The 19,163-nt window shown below is 38.5% G+C and overlaps 3 protein-coding genes across 7 annotated transcripts; 1 reads left to right on the top strand and 2 right to left on the bottom strand.

Moving 5' to 3' along the window:
- The first annotated feature begins 808 nt into the window (after window positions 1-808).
- Window positions 809-8,070, top strand: LOC111795431 (SUMO-activating enzyme subunit 2). The gene is made up of 11 exons (XM_023677860.2): window positions 809-1,167; window positions 1,263-1,352; window positions 2,794-2,877; window positions 2,965-3,183; window positions 3,697-3,798; window positions 4,345-4,803; window positions 5,442-5,671; window positions 6,838-6,931; window positions 7,031-7,213; window positions 7,291-7,388; window positions 7,473-8,070. Exons 1-11 carry the CDS (start codon window positions 1,135-1,137, stop codon window positions 7,816-7,818), a joined length of 1,938 nt encoding a protein of 645 aa, XP_023533628.2. The 5' UTR covers window positions 809-1,134; the 3' UTR covers window positions 7,819-8,070.
- An 872-nt stretch (window positions 8,071-8,942) lies between these two features.
- Window positions 8,943-12,487, bottom strand: LOC111795354 (uncharacterized). 5 transcript variants are annotated; one of them, XM_087124044.1, is made up of 5 exons: window positions 12,364-12,461; window positions 11,631-11,742; window positions 11,020-11,467; window positions 10,373-10,419; window positions 8,943-10,273 (listed from the first exon to the last, which is right to left on the bottom strand). In XM_087124044.1, exons 3-5 carry the CDS (start codon window positions 11,336-11,338, stop codon window positions 9,317-9,319), a joined length of 1,323 nt encoding a protein of 440 aa, XP_086980170.1. In that variant the 5' UTR covers window positions 11,339-11,467; window positions 11,631-11,742; window positions 12,364-12,461; the 3' UTR covers window positions 8,943-9,316. The 5 variants fall into 5 exon arrangements, with proteins under 5 accessions (XP_086980170.1, XP_023533484.2, XP_023533486.2 ...); XM_023677716.2 differs by lacking the exon at window positions 11,631-11,742 and having other exon boundaries at window positions 12,364-12,487; XM_023677718.2 differs by having other exon boundaries at window positions 11,020-11,742.
- Window positions 12,488-13,672: 1,185 nt separating this feature from the next.
- On the bottom strand, window positions 13,673-15,966 carry LOC111795355 (protein CASPARIAN STRIP INTEGRITY FACTOR 2). Its single transcript, XM_023677720.2, has 3 exons — window positions 15,765-15,966; window positions 15,138-15,190; window positions 13,673-13,953 (listed from the first exon to the last, which is right to left on the bottom strand). The coding sequence occupies exons 1-3, from the start codon at window positions 15,844-15,846 to the stop codon at window positions 13,828-13,830; spliced, it is 261 nt and encodes an 86-aa protein (XP_023533488.2). The 5' UTR covers window positions 15,847-15,966; the 3' UTR covers window positions 13,673-13,827.
- Between the last annotated feature and the right edge of the window lie 3,197 nt (window positions 15,967-19,163).

Raw genomic sequence — 19,163 nt, 5'->3', positions numbered from 1 at the left:
GTGTGAGGCCTTTTGGGGGAAGCCCAAAGCAAAGCACGAAAGCTTATATTCGAAGTAGACAATATTATACAATTTTGGAGAGTCATGTTCATCTGACATGGTATCAGAACCATGCCCTAAACTTAATCGTACCAATAAATTGGTAAATTCTCAAATGTCGAACAAAGGACTCCAAAAGAAAAAGGAGTTGAGCCTCGATTAAGAGGATACGTACTTTGTTCGAGGGGAGGTGTTGGACTTGAGACACCTAAGAAGTGAAAAACTGGCCCTAAAGAGGGTGGAACCTCTCCCTAACGGTGGGCTTGAGACACCCAACGGGTGAAAAAAAAAACATTTTTCTGACAGACTCATTTTAAAACCTTGAAAGGAAGCCGAGAGAGAACAATATATGCTAACAGTGAACTTGAGGCCCCCAAGGGAAGAAAGCTGAAATAGGACAATATTTACTACCGGTGGGAGCGAGCTAGCTAAAGGTCTTTTGACTTTGGTTTGTGCCATGGCGGCCAATACTCCTTGCACGTGGAATATAAGTGCAGTCAAAGACGAGAACATTTCGTGAGTAGCGTACTTGGGTAAAAAAAAATCTAAGTTAAATTATAAACAGTAACTTTTTAAGTAGGTGAAAATTAAATTTAACTTTCCCATTTACCAAATTTGTAATTTAACAGAAAAAAAAAAGTTATATATATATATATATATAATTTTATTTTTTCCAAACAAGTTTACAAATTAAATTTAGAAAATAAATAATGCAAAAGAGGAAGAAACCGACAAGCAGTCGGTTGAAATTTGCTGAGCTCGACCAAACTTCGAATCCAAAATCCAAACACCATCGATGAAAAAAAAAAAAAAAAAAAAAAAAATTTAGCGAAAGCTTCAGAGATCGAGAGTTCAATGCTGACTTCTTTTTATATATCGTTTCCATTTACTATTTGGCGCTTCCTTCAGCCGCCCCTCTCTGCGAGAACCCCCCATTTGGGCTCACCACTTGGGCGATTCTTTACAGTTTTCCACTGCTTCCGCCTTCGATTCTTCCCCAACCCCCTCAAAACCCTTCTGTAATTTATGTTATTTCTCACTTCTTTTCGTCTTCTCTAACCCAATTTTCCATTGGACTCTCAATTCCCTCCTCCAATGGCTTCCCAGCAGCACTTATCCACCATTAAGGTCTTACCCTTCAACCATTTCTCTTTTGAATCTCTTTTTTCCGCTTAATTCCACTGTTTTCTTGTCATATCTCACCTGGGTTTTTGTTTTTGTAGGGCGCCAAAGTGCTCATGGTTGGCGCGGGAGGAATCGGATGCGAGCTTTTGAAGACTCTTGCTCTCTCGGGGTTTCAGGACATTCATATTGTAATTTGGTTTCTTCTTCCTCCTTGTTTTGTTGTTGGAATTCATTGTTTGTGGATCACTGTTCTTGGGTTTTGTTTTGCTCATGATTTTGGTTCGTTTTTGCTGAGAAATTTGAAGAACTTGGGTGGGTTAGGGCTTAAATGGGTTAATGTGATTGCACGTCTCTTTTGGCTGAGTGATGTTTATGGATGAAATGAACTTTGTTATTCGTTTTCGCCATCCTTGTCTTTTGTTTTGCTCGTCCCCCGCAGGGATGCTCAACCATTACTGTATTGTAAATTAGTAATTTCAGGTTGGTATAGAATATTTCATTTTCCCCCTCCTCCAAAAGATATAGGGGGTGGAAAGAAGTAATTCTTCCACTCCTAGAAGCATTAAGTTTTTGTTGTTATGGTGCTTCAACGCGTTGTTAAGTTTTTTAATCCAATGGCCGATAGCTACTGAACTTGGCTGATTTTGTAACCGTTCAAACTCATCACTGATAGATATTGTCCTTGTTGGGTTTTCTCTTCTGACTTTTCGTCAAAATTTTAAAACGTGTCTGCTAGGGAGAGGTTTTCACACCCTTATAAGGAATGTTTCGTTTCCCCTCCAATCAATGTGGGATCTCCCACCCCCCTTGGGGGCACACCGCCTAGTGCGTGGCTCTAATACCATTTGTAATAGCCCAAGCCCACCGCTAGCAAATATTGTCCTCTTTAGACTTTCCCTTTCGGGCTTCACCTCAAGGTTTTTAAAATGCGTCTGTTAGGGAGAGGTTTCCACACCCTTATAAAGAATGTTTTGTTTCCCTCTCAATCGATGTGGGATCTCACAATCCACCCCTCGTGGGGGCCCAACGTCCTCGTTGACACACCACCTAGTACTTGACTCTGATACTATTTGTAACAGCTCAGGCCCGCCGCTAGCAGATATTGTCTTCTTTGGGCTTTCTCTTTCGGGCTTCCCCTCAAAGTTTTAAAATGTGCTGCTAGGGAGAGGTTTCCACAGCCTTATAAGGAATGTTTCGTTCTCATCTCCAATCGATGTGGGATCTCACAAATTTTCTCCTCTTTTCATATATAGTAATCTTCATTCTTGGAGATTCTTGAGATGTTCTTCTCTTGATGGTTGATGCATTCAGGTTTATATGTGACTACTTGATATTTGTATTCTAATAATGACGGGTTTTCTATGCTTCATAAATGTTATTTCGGTATTTTATGTCGTGCAAGTGAAGCTTTGTTGGTACCTCTAATGATTGTCTATGCAATTTTCTTTAAATTTAAAGGATTGATATATATTAAATGTTTTCTAGTGTGCATTGAAATTGTTTAAGCTCACTTTGAGAGGGTCAATAGTGATATTGAATATGGCCTACAGTGGTTGATCAACTGTGGGTTTGAGTGTGTTTTTGTTTTTTGCTATGCACTCATGTGCATTACTTAATACTCATTTTCAGATTGACATGGACACCATAGAAGTCAGCAACTTAAATCGACAATTTTTATTCCGAAAATCTCACGTAGGGCAATCAAAGGCTAAGGTAAGGAAATTTTCATTTTTCGTCTCACGGTGGCAATGCAGTTTCTGTTTCTGAACGTCTTACATATGTTTAATTTTTTTATGTTAGGTCGCTCGAGATGCTGTCTTAAGATTTAGACCTCATGTTAGCATAACCTCGTATCATGCAAATGTCAAGAATCAAGAGTTTAATGTAGATTTCTTTAAGCAATTTAGTGTTGTTTTGAATGGACTTGACAACTTAGATGCGAGGCGACATGTGAATCGTCTATGCTTGGCAGCTGATATTCCCTTAGTCGAAAGTGGGACCACTGGATTCCTCGGACAGGTGTTCTGTTTTTTCAAATTTTTTTTACAAGAAACTTTATATTGTGAATATTTATGCTCGTAAAGCGTATCAGGTCCTTATGCATTTGTTTTACTTTAAGTCTTCCCCTGGAAACACTGGCACGGCAATGTTTAAAGCGGTGAAAACTGAAAAGAGTGGAATATGTATCTCTTGTGGATCTGCCTTGCTAGTCCTTGAACTATAATGATATAAAGTACGAACGCTCATCCAAATTCATTATAACTAATGTTTAAAGAAACGAATATGAGTTGGTACAATCATTGGAAAGTGAGCACTAGGTGATTGAAATGTTGAAACTATGTCAAGAATTAAGAACCGTCTTGTAAGACGTTTATTGTGAGACTAGTTGAGGTGGATATGTGTCTCGAATACCAATGGTTATAGTTAAATATTAAAAAAAGTTGAGTAGAGTCATAAGTATGGGTACTCATAAGGCTTGTTTGCTCGTTCATCTCTATTGGCTAATTTTGAATGTGTTCTTGGTCGGCGCAGGTCACAGTTCATGTCAAGGGAAAAACAGAGTGTTACGAGTGCCAGCCGAAACCGGCCCCAAAAACATATCCTGTCTGTACGATTACTAGTACTCCGTCAAAGGTACTAACAAGGGGTTATGATCTCTATGTTGTTCTCTTAAGTAGTCTTCTCCGAGACCGTACATTAACCATTTATTTTCTTGCTTGTACTACTTGGGGGTGAAATCATTGTTATGTCTGATGTAGGTGTTACACATGTTTGAACTTTTGGTAATAACGTCTCGAAAATAGAGAGAACTAATAGAATAATGGCTGACGACTCAGGTTACGTATTTATATATAACATCCCGCCTCTGTAACGAACTACTGCTAATACAATTATACAACTAAAACAGCCTAATAGTATCATTAGCTTATTCAACCATGGATTAACTCATTTACTACACTCAATAATTGGGTAGTTGAATATTTAAGGAATGCATGATCATAACTTGATTCACTGTTAAGTCTCAGCTCATTGAGCGACGGATTCGTTGTTCGATCGCATATTCTTTCCTCAGGTTGTGCAGTTAGTCCTTATCTTTTACTATTTGTTTAACCATGAAGTTCGATACTATGAGTTTCTGCTTTTGTTATGTAGTCTAATTTGGTTGCGTGAACTTTTCAGTTCGTTCACTGTATCGTTTGGGCGAAGGATCTACTTTTTGCGAAGTTATTTGGAGATAAGAATCAAGAAAACGATCTAAACGTGCGTTCAAGTGATCCAGCAAGTTCGTCTGACCATGCCGAAGATGTTTTTGAACTTAGAAAAGATGAAACTATTGAGCAGTATGGAAGAAGAGTGTTTGATCATGTATTTGGGTACAATATTGAAGTAGCTTTATCGAATGAAGATACTTGGAAAAATCGCAATAAACCGAGGCCTATTTATATTAGGGATATCCTGCCTGAGGAACCAACTAATCAGAATGGAAACATGGACAAAATCTGTGCCACTGATGAACAATCCTTAATTTCTGCTATGACATCTATTGGGATGAAAAATCCTCAGGAGATATGGAGTCTTATGGAAAATTCGAGAATCTTCATTGAAGCTATCGTACTTTTCTTCACGAAAAGGAAAAAGGTTTCGTTTTGACTCCTTGTTTTGTGATTAAAATCTTTAGATTTCTTGTTTGTGAGATCCCACATCGGTTGGGGAGGAGAACGAAACACCCTCTATAAGGGTGTGGAAACCTCTCCCTAGCAGACACTTTTTAAAAAGGGAAAGCCTAAAGAGGATAATATCTGCTAGTGGTGGGTCTGGGCCGTTACAAATGGTATCAGAGCCAGACACGAGGCGATGTGCCAGCGAGGAGGCTGAGCCCTGAAGGGGAGTGGACATGAGGTGATGTGTCATCAAAGACGCTAGTCCCGAGGGGGGTGGATTTGGTGGGGGTCCCACATCGATTGGAGAAAGGAATAAGTGCCAGCGAGAACGCTGGGCCCCGAAGGGGGGTGGATTTGGTGGGGGTCCCACATCGATTGGAGAAAGGAATAAGTGCCAGCGAGAACGCTGGGCCCCGAAGGGGGGTGGATTGTGAGATCCCATGTCGGTTGGGGAGGAGAACGGAACACCCTTTTGAAGGGTTTGGAAACCTCTCCCTAGCAGACTCGTTTTAAAAATCTTGATAGAAAGCCCAAAGAGGACAATATCTACTAGCGGTAGTCCTAGGCCGTTATTCTGGTAGACTTTTTGAACTTCATTTGGGATGTACCATGCAGGATGTTGGGAACTTGAGTTTTGATAAAGATGATCAGTTAGCTGTGGAGTTCGTCACGGCGGCTGCGAACATTAGAGCTGCATCTTTTGGTATTCCTATGCATAGCCTTTTCGAGTCTAAAGGTATTGCTGGTAATATTGTGCATGCTGTTGCAACGACGAATGCCATTATTGCTGGATTGATTGTTATCGAGGCGATTAAGGTGCTACAAAATGATTTAAACAAATACAGGTGTGTGTGGAGTTTCTTCATGTTGCTCTAAACAAAAAAATGGGATATCTTTTTATGGTCTGTTTTAATCTTTTAGGTATTGTGCTTCAGAGATATTATGTTTTTGTAGATGCTTTATATTCCTGTCATCTGGTTTATTGTTCTGTGCGTGTTCATCATTTTACACGTCTCGATATTGTTATTTCATTTTTGTGGTGTGTTAATTCTGCTTATAACTTTTGCTTGTGACACCATATTATGTGGAGTTCGATGTTCCATGGAACATGTTGTGAGATCCCACATCGGTTGGAGAGGGGAACGAAGTATTTCTTGTAAAGATGTGGAAACCTCCCCCTAGTAGATGCGTTTTAGAAACCTTGAGAGAAAGCCTCAAAGAGGACTTGGGCTGTTACAAATGGTATCAGAGCCAGACACCGGGCGGTGTGCCAGTGAGGACGCTGGGCCTCCAAGAGGGGTAGATCGTGAGATCCCATATCGGTTGGAGAGGGGAATGAAGCATTCCTTGTAAGGGTTGTGGAAACCTCTCCCTAGTAGACATGTTCTAAAAACTTTGAGGGGAAGCCTAAAAGGGAAAACCTAAACAGGACAATATCTGGGTGGGCTTGGGCTGTTACAAATGGTATTAGAGCCAGACATCGGGCTATGGGCCAATGAGGACACTAGGCCCCAAGCGGGTGTATTGTGAGATCCCACATCGGTTGGAGAGAGAAACGAAGTATTCCTTGTAAGGGTGTGGAAATCTCTCCATAGTAGAAGTGTTTTAAAAACTTTGAGAGGAATCCCAGAAAGGAAAACCCAAAGAGGACAATATCTACTAGTGGTCGACTTGAGATGTTATAAATAGTATCAAAGCCAGACGCGGTGTGCCAGCGAGGACGTTGGGCTCCCAAGGGGGGTGAACTGTGAGATCCCACATCAGTTGAAGAGGGGAACGAAACATTCCTTGTAAGGGTGTGAAAACCTCTTCCTAGTAGATACGTTTTAAAAGCCTTGAGGGGAAGCTCGGAAGGTAAAGCCTGAAAAGGACAATATCCCTAGCGGTGGGCTTGGGCTGTTACTCATGTTCTATTTTGGTGGTATTTTGAGGAGGCAAGAGAGACTATATTGAACTTGTTGTTTGTCTTCGGGTTCCCTTGAATCGAGCCTTAACTTGAATATGCATGTAGGATGACGTATTGCCTCGAACACCCTTCGAGGAAGATGCTGCTCATGCCAGTGGAACCTTTTGAACCTAATAAATCCTGCTATGTTTGTTCTGAGGTACATTCAATAGTTATCACTCTCAAGTGCGTTATTCGTTTATTTTGCGGAAGTTCACTGCAGATTTATACTTTCGTGCATATATTATGATGAAAACAGACACCGTTATCGCTCGAGATAAATACACGTCATGCAAAGCTGCGGGACTTTGTTGAGAAGATAGTTAAGGCCAAGCTTGGGATGAACTTTCCACTTATTATGCATGGAGCTTCCCTTCTTTATGAAGTTGGCGACGATCTTGACGAGGACATGGTGGCAAATTACGCTGCAAACCTCGAGAAGGTGTGATTTTATCGTGAAATGGATTAATCATTGGTCTTTGCTGTATGAAAATTCGAGTCCTTTCACACGTATTTCAGGTACTGTCTGAGCTTCCTTCACCTGTCGTTAGCGGGACGATATTATCCGTTGAGGATCTCCAGCAAGAGCTTAGCTGCAGTATCAACATCAAACATAGGTATTTCTGGATTTCGGATTAAATCATGCTGTGAAAGAAATGCAGATTACAAGAATCATATATATATATATATACACCATGCAGAGACGAATTTGACGAGGAGAAGGAACCAGACAGTATGGTTCTATCTGGATGGCAGCAAACGACACTGGAAAAGGGTGATAGCAGCAAGACATCGTTGGGCAATGGAGAAAGCACCTCGAAGGCGTTGCCCTCGACAGCAGATGCTAATAAGAACGATGACGCAGACATCGTTGCTTCTGGAATGAAAAGAAAACTGGACGAGGCGTCTTCAGGTGTCGATGCATCAAGTTCAGCTAATGAAGCTAATAGCTTGAAGAAACTTGAAGTGCTCGACGACGACGATGACCTTGTCGTGCTCGATGATGATGGGGATTTGGTAACCAACAAGAAGAAAAGATTGCAGTAACAGGATCTTGGATTTAACCGAGGAATGCTAACATAATTTTGTTCTGTTAGGAAGAAATGGTGAGATTCATAGATCTTTGTGTAATCTTTTTGGAGTTAGATGAGCCTTCAATTGTGAGTTCAGATGTGTACCAAACTGATAGAATGTTATATTTCCAAGCATCAAATTTAGAAGCTCAAGTGATTGTAACACTAAACACAAGCCTCAAACTTGATAGTAAATCAATTAAATATAACTCAACGATTTCTTTGAGCGGTTGTTGTCTGGAAAGCTCCAAGTCCAAGATTCATATCAGGATTTGAAATTCAAATTTAGTATCTTATGAATTTCACTTGTCTTAAACCAACGGATATCCTTTCAGTGGACGGAGTGAAGCAATGCTAGGACAGGGAAGGACAGAAAATATAATCTCGGTTCCTTGCTCTGTTTAGCTTACGGGAGAAATTTCTTCCGACTCTTCCGACTTTCTCCTAATTGTCAATGTAAACAAAGATTATCTACTAGTTTGGAACAATTCTTTACAAAGCCTCCAAGTTAAATGGACAAATTATCAGGATTTGAATCTCACAAATGCACGACACATCTTATAGCTTGAATCTCGGGTCGGTGTTAATTTTGGCAAACACCCAAGAACAAAATACAACAATCAAGAACCATTTTGGCAAACAACCAAGACACCCAAGAACAAAATACAACAATCAAGAACCAAACTTCCAAGAAGACAGTAAGACGAACATCTTCATCTAAATCATAAAAATACACAAACACAGAACCAGACAACACAACATTGTGCAAAATAAAGCTCCCACAATAATGGGACAACAGAAAATCTCCTAAACTTCTTACTCAAGAGCTTGAGCAGGTAGATGACGACGAGGTGATCGGTCGTGTTCCCAAATGAGCTGCGTCCGGCCAATGTCACCAGCACATGGGGTTGCCTAATTGATCAGTCAACTGACCTGGGTCGAGAGTGTTGAGCTTCTATGATATGACCGATTCAATCTTTGTTGCTCCACACCTGCCAACAGGAAGTTCTAACTAGTTTTGAAACGTTGAAGCTTCAAAATATAAAATATATGCTTGTGATCATAAATAATGACAAACAAATGGGTGAAGAATGCAGCTCAGAGATCATAGGAAGATTTTATATTGGAATCAGTTTTACTCAAATGAGATCGTGTATAAACAAGAATCCAAAACAAAGAATTTCAACTCATTAACATTTATATATCATATCTTTGATATGTATACAGACATTCAAACTGGAGTTATGAAGTTGACTGGCAATTCCTGTTTTCATGAGACTTTCAACAAGATCACAAACAATTTCTGGAAGGCATCCGGATTGAAGGAACTGCAGCAGCAATCGTCAGCTGCAGTGGACGAGGGAACAGAACTTCTTATGGCGACGTTTCCATTGACGAGGCACAGAAGTTGATGGTTCCTGTTTCATGAAACATGACTTCCCAATGTGACACGACTGGGATGTTAAAATCTCTCATATTTTGCTAGATTTTGTCCAGAAGAATCCTTTCCTTCTCGTGGAGTGGTTATCGGACATCATTCTAGACGACCCCTTTGAGCCAAAGGAGAAGTGCCGTTTCAAGAAAGGCTTTCCTGAGGAGCTTCTCATGCTAGAACTGGCAGACATTTTGGAACCTCTTTCAAGACGTGGATTGTTTTTGAAAGGATCGTTTGCAGTATAATCACCATCAAAACCACTATCTGCAATACAGTTTTTGGATCTCTTGTATAGACTCTTCCAGTCCATTTCAGCTTTAAGCGCCTTCTCGGATAACTTCTGCGTATGCTTCTCCCCGAAGGTACAAACTGGACAAGCGGGGTCGTACTTGTGAATTTCAGGTGTCATACTCTCCAAGCAATCGGCATGATAAACATGTCCACAGGTTAGTATAGCAGCAACAGAAAGTTCATTGTTAGCAATAATCCTTTGGCTACTCCACGAGGATTTCTCGGTCAACAGCTTCAAGCAAACTCCGCAAGTTTGCAAATCAACTGAGGAAGTTGAAAATTGACTACTAGATCTGCCTATTTTTTCACCGTTAAACCCAAACGAGTCACTATCGAAAGACCACCTTTCTCTATGAGAAGTGGCCATGAGTTCTGGGAAAGCATGTACAGACCAACAATCTGAAGACCCTCCATGTGATTCCCGGACCGATTCATTGCTCCAAGAGGGAAGCCTTGGTCTATCGTCGAAAGCTAAATAGCTACTTGGGGATTTTAATCCTCGGATTCGGCCGTCAGAAACTTGACGCAACAGCTGATGTCCTGGAGATCGATGGGAACACCTTGTTAGGGATGAATTAGTTGGAGGCAGATATCTCTGTGATGACAAAGGAGATGTTGACAAAGATGAAGCTGAAGGCAATGAAAGTGACAAATTTGCCGGAGACTTATATGAAGCTGCGGGAGATTCTGTAGCCTCCTTCACCTGCTTGGAACAGAGAAAATTCATCTCGTGGACTAGGATTATGGGTCTAGAAAACCAGGAAACGCACAAAAAGCTCAACTGGAATAGACCTTATTTTACCTGTTCTAGACTCACATCTATCGATAAATTCCTTGAATTTGATTGACCTGCCAGGAACAAATAGATCATGTGAGACATGAATATAATAAATAGTGGAGGCGCGTGGTGCTGAAACAAAGAATGAGGGTGGAGAGTGAGAGGGAGAATGGAGGTAATAATGGGATAGGGTAGGGCTTATAGGAAGAATGAGAGGGAGAATTAGTTGAAAGAGAGTAAGTGAAAAGGTGAGATTGAAAAAGAAGAAAAATAGCAATGCATCAAAGAGGGATTTCAGTTGGTCGTCAGGCTTTCGAACTTAACAAGGGACACCAACCAACCGATCAGTTTTTCTACAAGACTATAACTGATTTCATTTAATCACTCCTCAGAATGAACTACTGCTGTCATATCTTCATTTATGTTCATGCTTCAATCATTTTAAACAATAACACAGATCTAAATTCTTCGACTAATGAGATCGAAAATAAACTTTAGATAACAGAGGTTGATAATAAACTAACGAAGAGCTCAGTGCATAGAGCAATTGTGATGCAATAATGATAAAAACAGGAGACTGAAAAAGGGAAAATCAAATCAAGAATGTTAGGGGAACAAAATTGAGCTCATTATATTCTCAAATTAGAATTTAAGGATTTTCAAATCCTGACCTGAACTAGGAGTTCTTAAACTATTAGTTGTGCCTTCTGGCGGTGGGGACTTTTGCCATGTACGTCGTCTACGGAGATGTTCAAGTGGACTTCCATCCTCAGACGCATATGCTGACTCACACTTCGGTTCCACTCTATCATTGCGGCTAACACTATCAGAAAACCAACTTATCGAAGTCTCTTCACCTGCTACCCGTCCACGATTATCCCATCGAAAGCTCCAATTAGGCGAATACCTTATATTCCTACATAAGGTTTCACTTCCAGATCCACTAACTATAGTCTTGTCCCTAGCAGCAACACAACAAACAGACCCCATGCTGGAGAAGGACCAAGACTCAGGTTTTTATGACGTCGCCACACGAGTTCCCAAAGCTCTTCAAAATTAGAACTCTGAGAATAACCCCAGCACCATGCCTCTCAAAAAAATACCAAAACTGTATTGTGTCTAAATTCATGATAAACAGAACAGAGTTATCATAAGATAAGATTATAAGGCCAAGGACATTTCAACATACAAAAATCTACCCACAAACTATAGAGAACCAACCAATATTGTCAATGCAATAACATTCGATAAAAAAGCTCAAGTCCAAAATAACAATACGAACCTTTTCGAGCTAGAATAGAATAAAAACTAACGTGCTTCAGAGTTCAGAAAAGAACTCGAGCACAGAATGAATAAGAACACTTAACGAACAACACAAAAGAGCATCTTCGAAACTGCAGGCATAAAACACAGATACCCAAAAGTTACCCGATAGAGAATGCATTCTGGGATTTTCATTTCCAAACAATAATACGATCACCACAACACAAGAATGTCGAAGTTCAGATTGAAATCCTAAACTTCTCCTAGTTCCTTAAGAAAACCTTCCAATAAAACAATCCTCCATTATAACGCATCAACTTTTTAGCTTCCACAAAATGAGTTTTGGAACTAATTAATCACAGTGACTGAAAAACACAACCGCACAAAACCAATGGACACGGATTCGGTTCAATCTGCGAAATTTGTGGAAGCTATGAGTAAGTCTAAATCAAAAACCCTAAAATTAGAATCCAAAAAAGAAACACAGAGAATCAATCACTTACACAAGTCAGCGAGATCCGAAAAATTAGCCAAAAATACGCAAATAAATCCAACCAAATGTCACCAAAGAATTAAAGCCAAATCCAAAGAACAAAAACACAAGAATCACACCAAAAAAAAAAAAAAAAAAAAAAAAAAAAATGCAAAACCCCAAACTAATCGAAACAAACAAACAAAACCCTCATTAGATTCCGAAACTCAATTAGTTCAAACAAAAGCAATCAATGCACCGAAATGATCTAAAACCGTACCTTCAGAGAGAGCCCAATCTCGAACTTGAAAGAGAGAGAAAAAGAGGAGAGAGAAAGGGTTTTAGAGGGAGAAAGTGGAAGTGAACCTGAAGCTGGGTTTTCTTCATGACACAGAAAGACTGAGAGGGGCTGGTTCCAAACGGTTTAATTAACGACGTTAGGTCATTTGGGGGAATCTTCCACTACAGTGACGTTGGATGTTAACGGTGCTTTAACTTTCCGTTTTGATGTACGGTCGTTACTTAGTGGGCTTTTTTCCCCTAATTATTATTTTATTATTATTCTTTTTTTTTTTTAATAAAAATTCTTAAAAAGTATGCTTTAATAGCTGTGTACTGAAGCACTATTGCTAGTACGTACATTAGGAAATTTCCATTTTAATAATTAAATTAAAAAAAAGTTTGTTCAATCATAAACATTAAAATTTTAGCTTAATAATTATATCCGTTTAAATTATAATCTCTCGTAAATTAATTAGTAAACAACTTGACTATCTTGGACTACTCAACCTAAACGGGTTAGATTTTTATTCGGTTTGGGTTGGGTTGGGTTGGGTTGAGTTGAACAGACCGAGAATTCGAGTTGGTTTCTAAGTTGACTTTTTTTTTTTTTTGTCAGACAATGCTGACCCAACTAACCAAATGTTTGATATTTAAATTTTATGAGATTTGGTTATTAATGTAACATGTATTATGCCCAGTGGAATTTTTAAAAATAATTAAAAAAAAAAAAAAAACTCGACAACTCAACCTAACATGAAAATTGAGTGTTGGGTTAGGTTGTGAATTTTATTCGGTTTAATCCAAAAGATTGCTCCAACCCAACCTTACCCAACCCGTGTAGACTCCTCGATAAGGGTAGGATTCGGTTAAAAAATCATTTTCCATAGTTATGAGTAGCTCATGCGTCTTAGTCTTTAGGGCTTTCATAGTTGTAAAGGCTCGGTCAGAGTCTTTCCTCTAGTTCAATTCTATCAGCTCGTTTGAGCTCATCATAAACATAAGGGAGCTCAATTATTTGGTTCAGATAGTATAGCTTATTTGAGTTTATCTCAACCGATCTAATGGATATAATGATTAAGAATGTTTAAAAGAATCGATAGTTATTACTTATACAAATCAGACGTGTCTTTTTTTTCGGAGACTCAATCATAAGAACTCGAAAGTTAAGCGAGCATAAGACTTTTTCTAAGAAACACGTGAATGAGAACAAACAAGCAGTTCGAGACACATAGACAATGTTGTCCGGTCGCAGAGAATGTCGGGACAATCAAGTGTCAAATCTAAACTTAAATCTCAACGACCAGATATAATAGACGTTACAAAGCTTTATATTCATATATATGTGACGATTATACACTATATTATATAATATGACAATACATTATACTTATATATATATACTTATACTATGAAACACATGATATATTTGTGATTATTTATTTATAAGCTAAGGTTTTTGATATCAGTTGGGGATGAGCTTGAAAGGAGGCTTCACAAAAGCTGGAGCTGGATCATACCTTCCATAGTCCCTGGTGTTTACCCTCAAAACCCTTTCATGGATGATTTCCTCCATCTTCTTCTTCCCATCCTAATATAATTATAATAAAGTTCAAAACTTTATTCAAAATCACTTATTAAAAATACTCGTATGCTCGTTTTAGGGTTTTAATTCTCGGGTTTATTGCTTCTACCCATGAGTTGGGTGTTTTCAAAACCCGAGCTAAGTTTTGAAGACTAAAGATAAGTAGTTCCTTAACCTCGATGCGTTTAAAACTATGAGGGTAAGCCTGGAAGGGAAAGCCCAAAGATGACAATATCTACTAGCGGTGAACTTAGACTGTTACAAATGGGTATCAGAGCCAGACAGCAAAGGTGTGCCAACGAGGACGCTGGACCTCTAAGAAGGTGAATTGTGAGATCCCACATCGGTTGGAGAGGGGAACAGAGCATTTCTTATAAGGGTGTGGAAACTTCGACGCATTTTAAAACCATGAGGGGTAGTCTGGCCCAAAGATGACAATATCTACTAGCGGTGAACTTGGACTGTTACAAATGGGTATCAGAGCCAGACAGCGATGGTGTGCCAACGAGGACGCTGGACCTCTAAGGAGGTGGATTGTGAGATCCCACATCGGTTGGAGAGGGGAACAGAACATTTCTTATAAGAGTGTGGAAACTTCCACGTGTTTTAAAACCATGAGGGGTAGTCTGGCCCAAAGATGACAATATCTACTAGCGGTGAACTTGGACTGTGACAAATGGGTATCAGAGCCAGACAACGACGGTGTGCCAACGAGGACGCTGGACCCCTAAGGAGGTGGATTGTGAGATCCCACATCGGTTGGAGAGGGGAACAGAACATTTCTTGTAAGGATGTGGAAACCTCTTCATAGTAGACATGTTTTTTAAAACCTTAAAATCCAAAAAGAACAATATCTACTGGTAGTGAACTTGGACGGTTACATTTTCAAATATAGGTGAGAATTCAAATATTTTTATAAGAGAGATAAAAATCATTACCGACCCAATTTGATTACTCGTAACAAAAGGGTTGTAAAAACCTAGTGAGGAAACCGACCCACCGACCCATTTTAATAACTCGTAATGAAAAAATTAACGAGAACAATAAAGATTATTGTGAAAAAGTTTCGTGTAAATTTTCAACGAAATACGAGCACGTTGAGATTATATGAACCATCGAAACAATTTTATTAACGTATCTAATCAGTTGAGTTATATTTACGTTAGCTAAGATCGAACGAAAATACAAACCTCATGCACGACTCTACCATAACCGCCCTGATGAACCGGCTGATCAGCTCGACCTTCAACCACAAAGACAGCACATCAGAAAAGCAGCCAGCTAACCCAAAAAGCACTGACGAACAGCTCAGTTACCAATGAAAAAAAAAAGAACAGAACCCTTAATTTGCACCATTAACATGTTACGCATGCAAAGAAGATTCTCTTTAGTTGTGTTTTTTTTTTTCATTAATAAGGTTATCTTTAGTTGTCGGAAAAAAACATGTTCGAATAATTAGTGTTTTTTTAAAAGTGTTCTAATGCTCTTTAGAACACTTTTCATTTGACGAGCTAGCTTTCAAAAACATCTTTGTCAAAAGATACGTTTTGATAGTTGAGTAATTCTATCACTAACGACTTAAAAAGACAATACAGAACGACAAGTACGAGTGACATACACAACGTGTTTACCTACACGAGTATGACTCAACTAGTTAAGACATGTATTCTTTACTAAGAGGTCAGAAGTTTGAATTTCTTACGTTTTAAAAGACATATATAGACAAAGAACGTGATCGTAACATAATTTTAAAGAACGATTAGGTTAAACTATTAAATCCCGTAATGAATCTAGAAGCTTAGATTGATAAGTTAGACCTGCTGAGCAAATGGTGGATAAAAACGAGGCCGAAACGAGGAGGAGGACGAGGATGAAGTTGAGCTTATACTTGAGAAGCATGACTCCGATACAAAAGAAACAAGCTTATGATCGTGTTTTTCTTCTTCTTCTTCTCTTGTTTCTCGAGCATAGACCCGAATGAAGCTCGCTTAGGTATGATTTATGGGACAATGAATTGGACAAAGTGATGGGGTCTTATAGATAAGCTAAAGGATGGCTAGTAATTATAAACAATATCATTTGTGCACTTGCTTTAATGCTTTTGAGTTTAAAATTCAAATGAAAAGGGAGAAAGAAACCACTTTTGTTTTGTTGGTGCACTAAGTCCTAACAAGCTTTAGTGGATTTTAAGATATGTATAATAGGGTATTAGCTCCACTTGAAATTATCCCATTGCCCTTTCAAGTGTTTGAGAAAACAAAATTTAGGGTTTGGAACAAAAGTGTAAGTGGCTCTTAAGAGCGGAAATACGTTTGAGCTAGTCTAAGCTCACTGCGGGTGGATATTGTCTTCTTTGGGCTTTCCCTTTCGGGCTTCCCCGGTACGTTTGAGCTAGTCTAAGCTCAGGGTTTTCCCTTTCGAGCTTCGAGAGAGGTTTCCACACCCATATAAAGAATGCTTTTTGGCCCAGCGTCCTCACTGGCACACCGTATGGTGTCCACCCCCCTTTGAGGCTAACCTACTCGCTGGCACACCGCCTGATATCTGACTCTGATATCATTTGTAACAGCCAAAGCTCACTGCTAGCTGATATTATCCTCTTTAGGCTTTCCCTTTCGGGTTTCCCCTCAAAGTTTTTAAAGCGTCTGCTAGAGGAGAGGTTTCCACTCCCTTATAAAGAATGCTTCGTTCCCCTCTCTAACCGATGTGGGATCTCACAGTTGGAACAATTGAGATAGAAGCTGGTGAGTATGTGACGTCTGAGTAAACAAAAAATACATCACCGCTAACGAATATTGTCATTTTTGGGTTTTCCCTTTCGGGTTTCCCCTTAAAAGTTAAAACGTGAGGGAGAGGTTTCCACGCTCTTATAAAGAATGTTTTGTTCCTCTCACTAACCGATGTGAGTTCTCACAGTTGGAACCATCGAGATAGAAGTTGGTGGGTATGTGGCGTCCGAGTAAACAAAAAATATATAAATGAATCGAGATCACATCCAAATGAGAGTGATCTAGCTACACGATCAACCATTAAAGCTCAATTTTTCCTCCGACCCATGTTCAAGAAAGTCAAAAAGATGGTTAAATTTGTGGTAAAACAAAATTAGGGCAAACCCCATTGGGATTTGGGAATATTGTTGGGTTGTGTAATAAAAAGGGAATTTAAGGAGTGTAATGGAAAATGTTGGAGCTTATGCAGATGGGCATTAGTGGATTACTTAGTTTAATGAGAAAGTGGCTCAAAAAGAGAAGGGTTAGGTTGGGTTATAAAGCAACTTTTAACTTTGTGGAAATCATAGTGCCATTATTTATCCTTAAAGACAAAGACAACACACCAAATACCACTAAACACCATACAACTTCATCATGGACCATAAACAGATGCTCTTAGCTTGAGTATCTAATATCTTAATATTTTTCAAATGGGTATGTTCTTAGCTGCAATTGTGCTTGTTCTAGCTTCAAATGATACTCGTTCTTATTAAATACATACTCGTTCTAGCTTCAAATGATACTCGTTCTTATTAAATACATACTCGTTCTAGCTTCAAATGATACTCGTTCTTATCAAACACATACTCATTCTAGCTTCAACTGATACTCGTTCTTATCAAACACATACTCATTCTAGCTTCAATTGATACTCGTTCTTATCAAACACATACTCGTTCTAGCTTCAAATGATACTCGTTCTTATCAAACACATACACGTTGTTGAACACATGCACGTGGAGAATGTTGGGGTGTAACCGCCCAAGCCTACTGCTAGCAGATATTGTCTGCTTTGGCTCATTATGTATCGCAATCAGTCTCACAATTTTAAAACGTGTCTACTACGGAGAGGGTCTAGTTCTACTTTGACCACCGTCTGGCAACTGGCTCTGATACCATTTTGTAACAGCTTAAGCCCAACGCTAGTAGATATTATCTGTTTTATCACGTTTACGTATCGCCTTCAGCATCACGGTTTTAAAACGTGTCTACTATTAAGAGGGTTTAGCCCTATTTTGACCAGTGCCTTGCACCATCCGGTGACTGGACCTGAAACCATTTGTAATAACTCAAGCCCACCACTAGTAGATATTGTCCGTCTCGACACGTTACATATCACCGTCAGCTTCACGATTTTAAAACGCATCTATTAGGGAGAAGTTTTCACACCGTTATAAGAAATGTTTCGTTCCCCTCTCTAACCAATGTGGAATCTCACACAGGGGCATTAGCTATCAATCCCGAATTTCATATCCTGATGGAATCCTAGGCATGGAGCGTTATATAAACCAATAACAATACAAAATGAACACAAGATCTATTCACTACTCATGAGAAAGAGAGAACAAATTCATGGAAGTTTGCATTACAATAAAGGGCAATTGGTAACATAAAGCAAAAGAGGGTTGATTGGACAATGACCTCAAAAGATCTCACTTTCATATTCATCTTCTTCATCATTCATGTCTCTCTGTTACTATTATTATTTTTTTTAATCAAATGGGTTTTTTTTAATTAAAAAAAAAAAAGAGGAAAAGCATGCAATTGCAAAGTTTCTGAAATGGGGGACCAATGGTGCAATAATTGAAAATAAAAATTTTATTTATTTATTTATTTATTTATTGAATGAGAGTTGACAAAGCAAAGTTTGGTTAAAATTTGGTAAGCAAAACAACTCCCACTAACGACCATTCCCTTTATATCTTCTCGATTTGACACATCTCATAAGTCAACACAAATCTTACATGAATGGTTAATACGAAGATAATATGAACATAATACGAACATACCTCAATAATTTATACAATTTCAAAAAAAATTATTACCGTTAATATACATCTCATAAATTATCTACAAAAGCATGTTATTTTGAAAAGTTCATGAATATTTATCTACAAAAGTATGTTATTTTGAAAAGTTCATGAATATTTTTAAAGTGGTATTAACGATAAATGTATTTTTTTAATTTAAAAAAAAAAGTTTAAAGAAAGCTTTTGAAGTTTTAAAATTTTTGTAAAGGTGTTTTGAAGTTTTTTTTAAAAAAAAAAAATTAAGAGCATATTGAATTAAATACCTTTTATTCAAAACTAAACATAAAGATTTTTTTTTAATTTAAAAATATAATTAAAACTTTTAAAAGTTTAAAGGATATTTTTGAGAAGTTCTCGAACTATAAGACTAAATTAAAAATTTTATAACGATAATAAGAATAAAATTAACTTAAAA

This window comes from Cucurbita pepo, chromosome 5, assembly GCF_057944985.1.
Source record: "Cucurbita pepo subsp. pepo isolate OVF chromosome 5, ASM5794498v1, whole genome shotgun sequence".
Lineage (NCBI taxonomy): Eukaryota > Viridiplantae > Streptophyta > Magnoliopsida > Cucurbitales > Cucurbitaceae > Cucurbita > Cucurbita pepo.
The sequence above is the reverse complement of the archived record's forward strand: the minus strand, read 5'-3'. Positions and strand labels throughout refer to the sequence as shown.

Excerpts from the sequence above, each read along its gene's own strand:
- LOC111795431 (XM_023677860.2), top strand. The coding sequence starts at position 1,135 with ATGGCTTCCCAGCAGCACTTATCCACCATTAAG. Across the intron at positions 1,353-2,793 it reads GGTTTCAGGACATTCATATT|ATTGACATGGACACCATAGA; the intron begins GTAATTTGGTTT and ends ACTCATTTTCAG. Across the intron at positions 7,389-7,472 it reads AGTATCAACATCAAACATAG|AGACGAATTTGACGAGGAGA; the intron begins GTATTTCTGGAT and ends TACACCATGCAG.
- LOC111795354 (XM_023677716.2), bottom strand. The coding sequence starts at position 11,338 with ATGGGGTCTGTTTGTTGTGTTGCTGCTAGGGACAAGACTATAGTTAGT. Across the intron at positions 10,420-11,019 it reads TTTAAGAACTCCTAGTTCAG|GTCAATCAAATTCAAGGAAT; the intron begins GTCAGGATTTGA and ends TGTTCCTGGCAG. Across the intron at positions 10,274-10,372 it reads TAGATGTGAGTCTAGAACAG|GTGAAGGAGGCTACAGAATC; the intron begins GTAAAATAAGGT and ends TGTTCCAAGCAG.
- LOC111795355 (XM_023677720.2), bottom strand. The coding sequence starts at position 15,846 with ATGCTTCTCAAGTATAAGCTCAACTTCATCCTCGTCCTCCTCCTCGTT. Across the intron at positions 15,191-15,764 it reads ATCCACCATTTGCTCAGCAG|GTCGAGCTGATCAGCCGGTT; the intron begins GTCTAACTTATC and ends TTGTGGTTGAAG. Across the intron at positions 13,954-15,137 it reads ATGGTAGAGTCGTGCATGAG|GATGGGAAGAAGAAGATGGA; the intron begins GTTTGTATTTTC and ends TAATTATATTAG.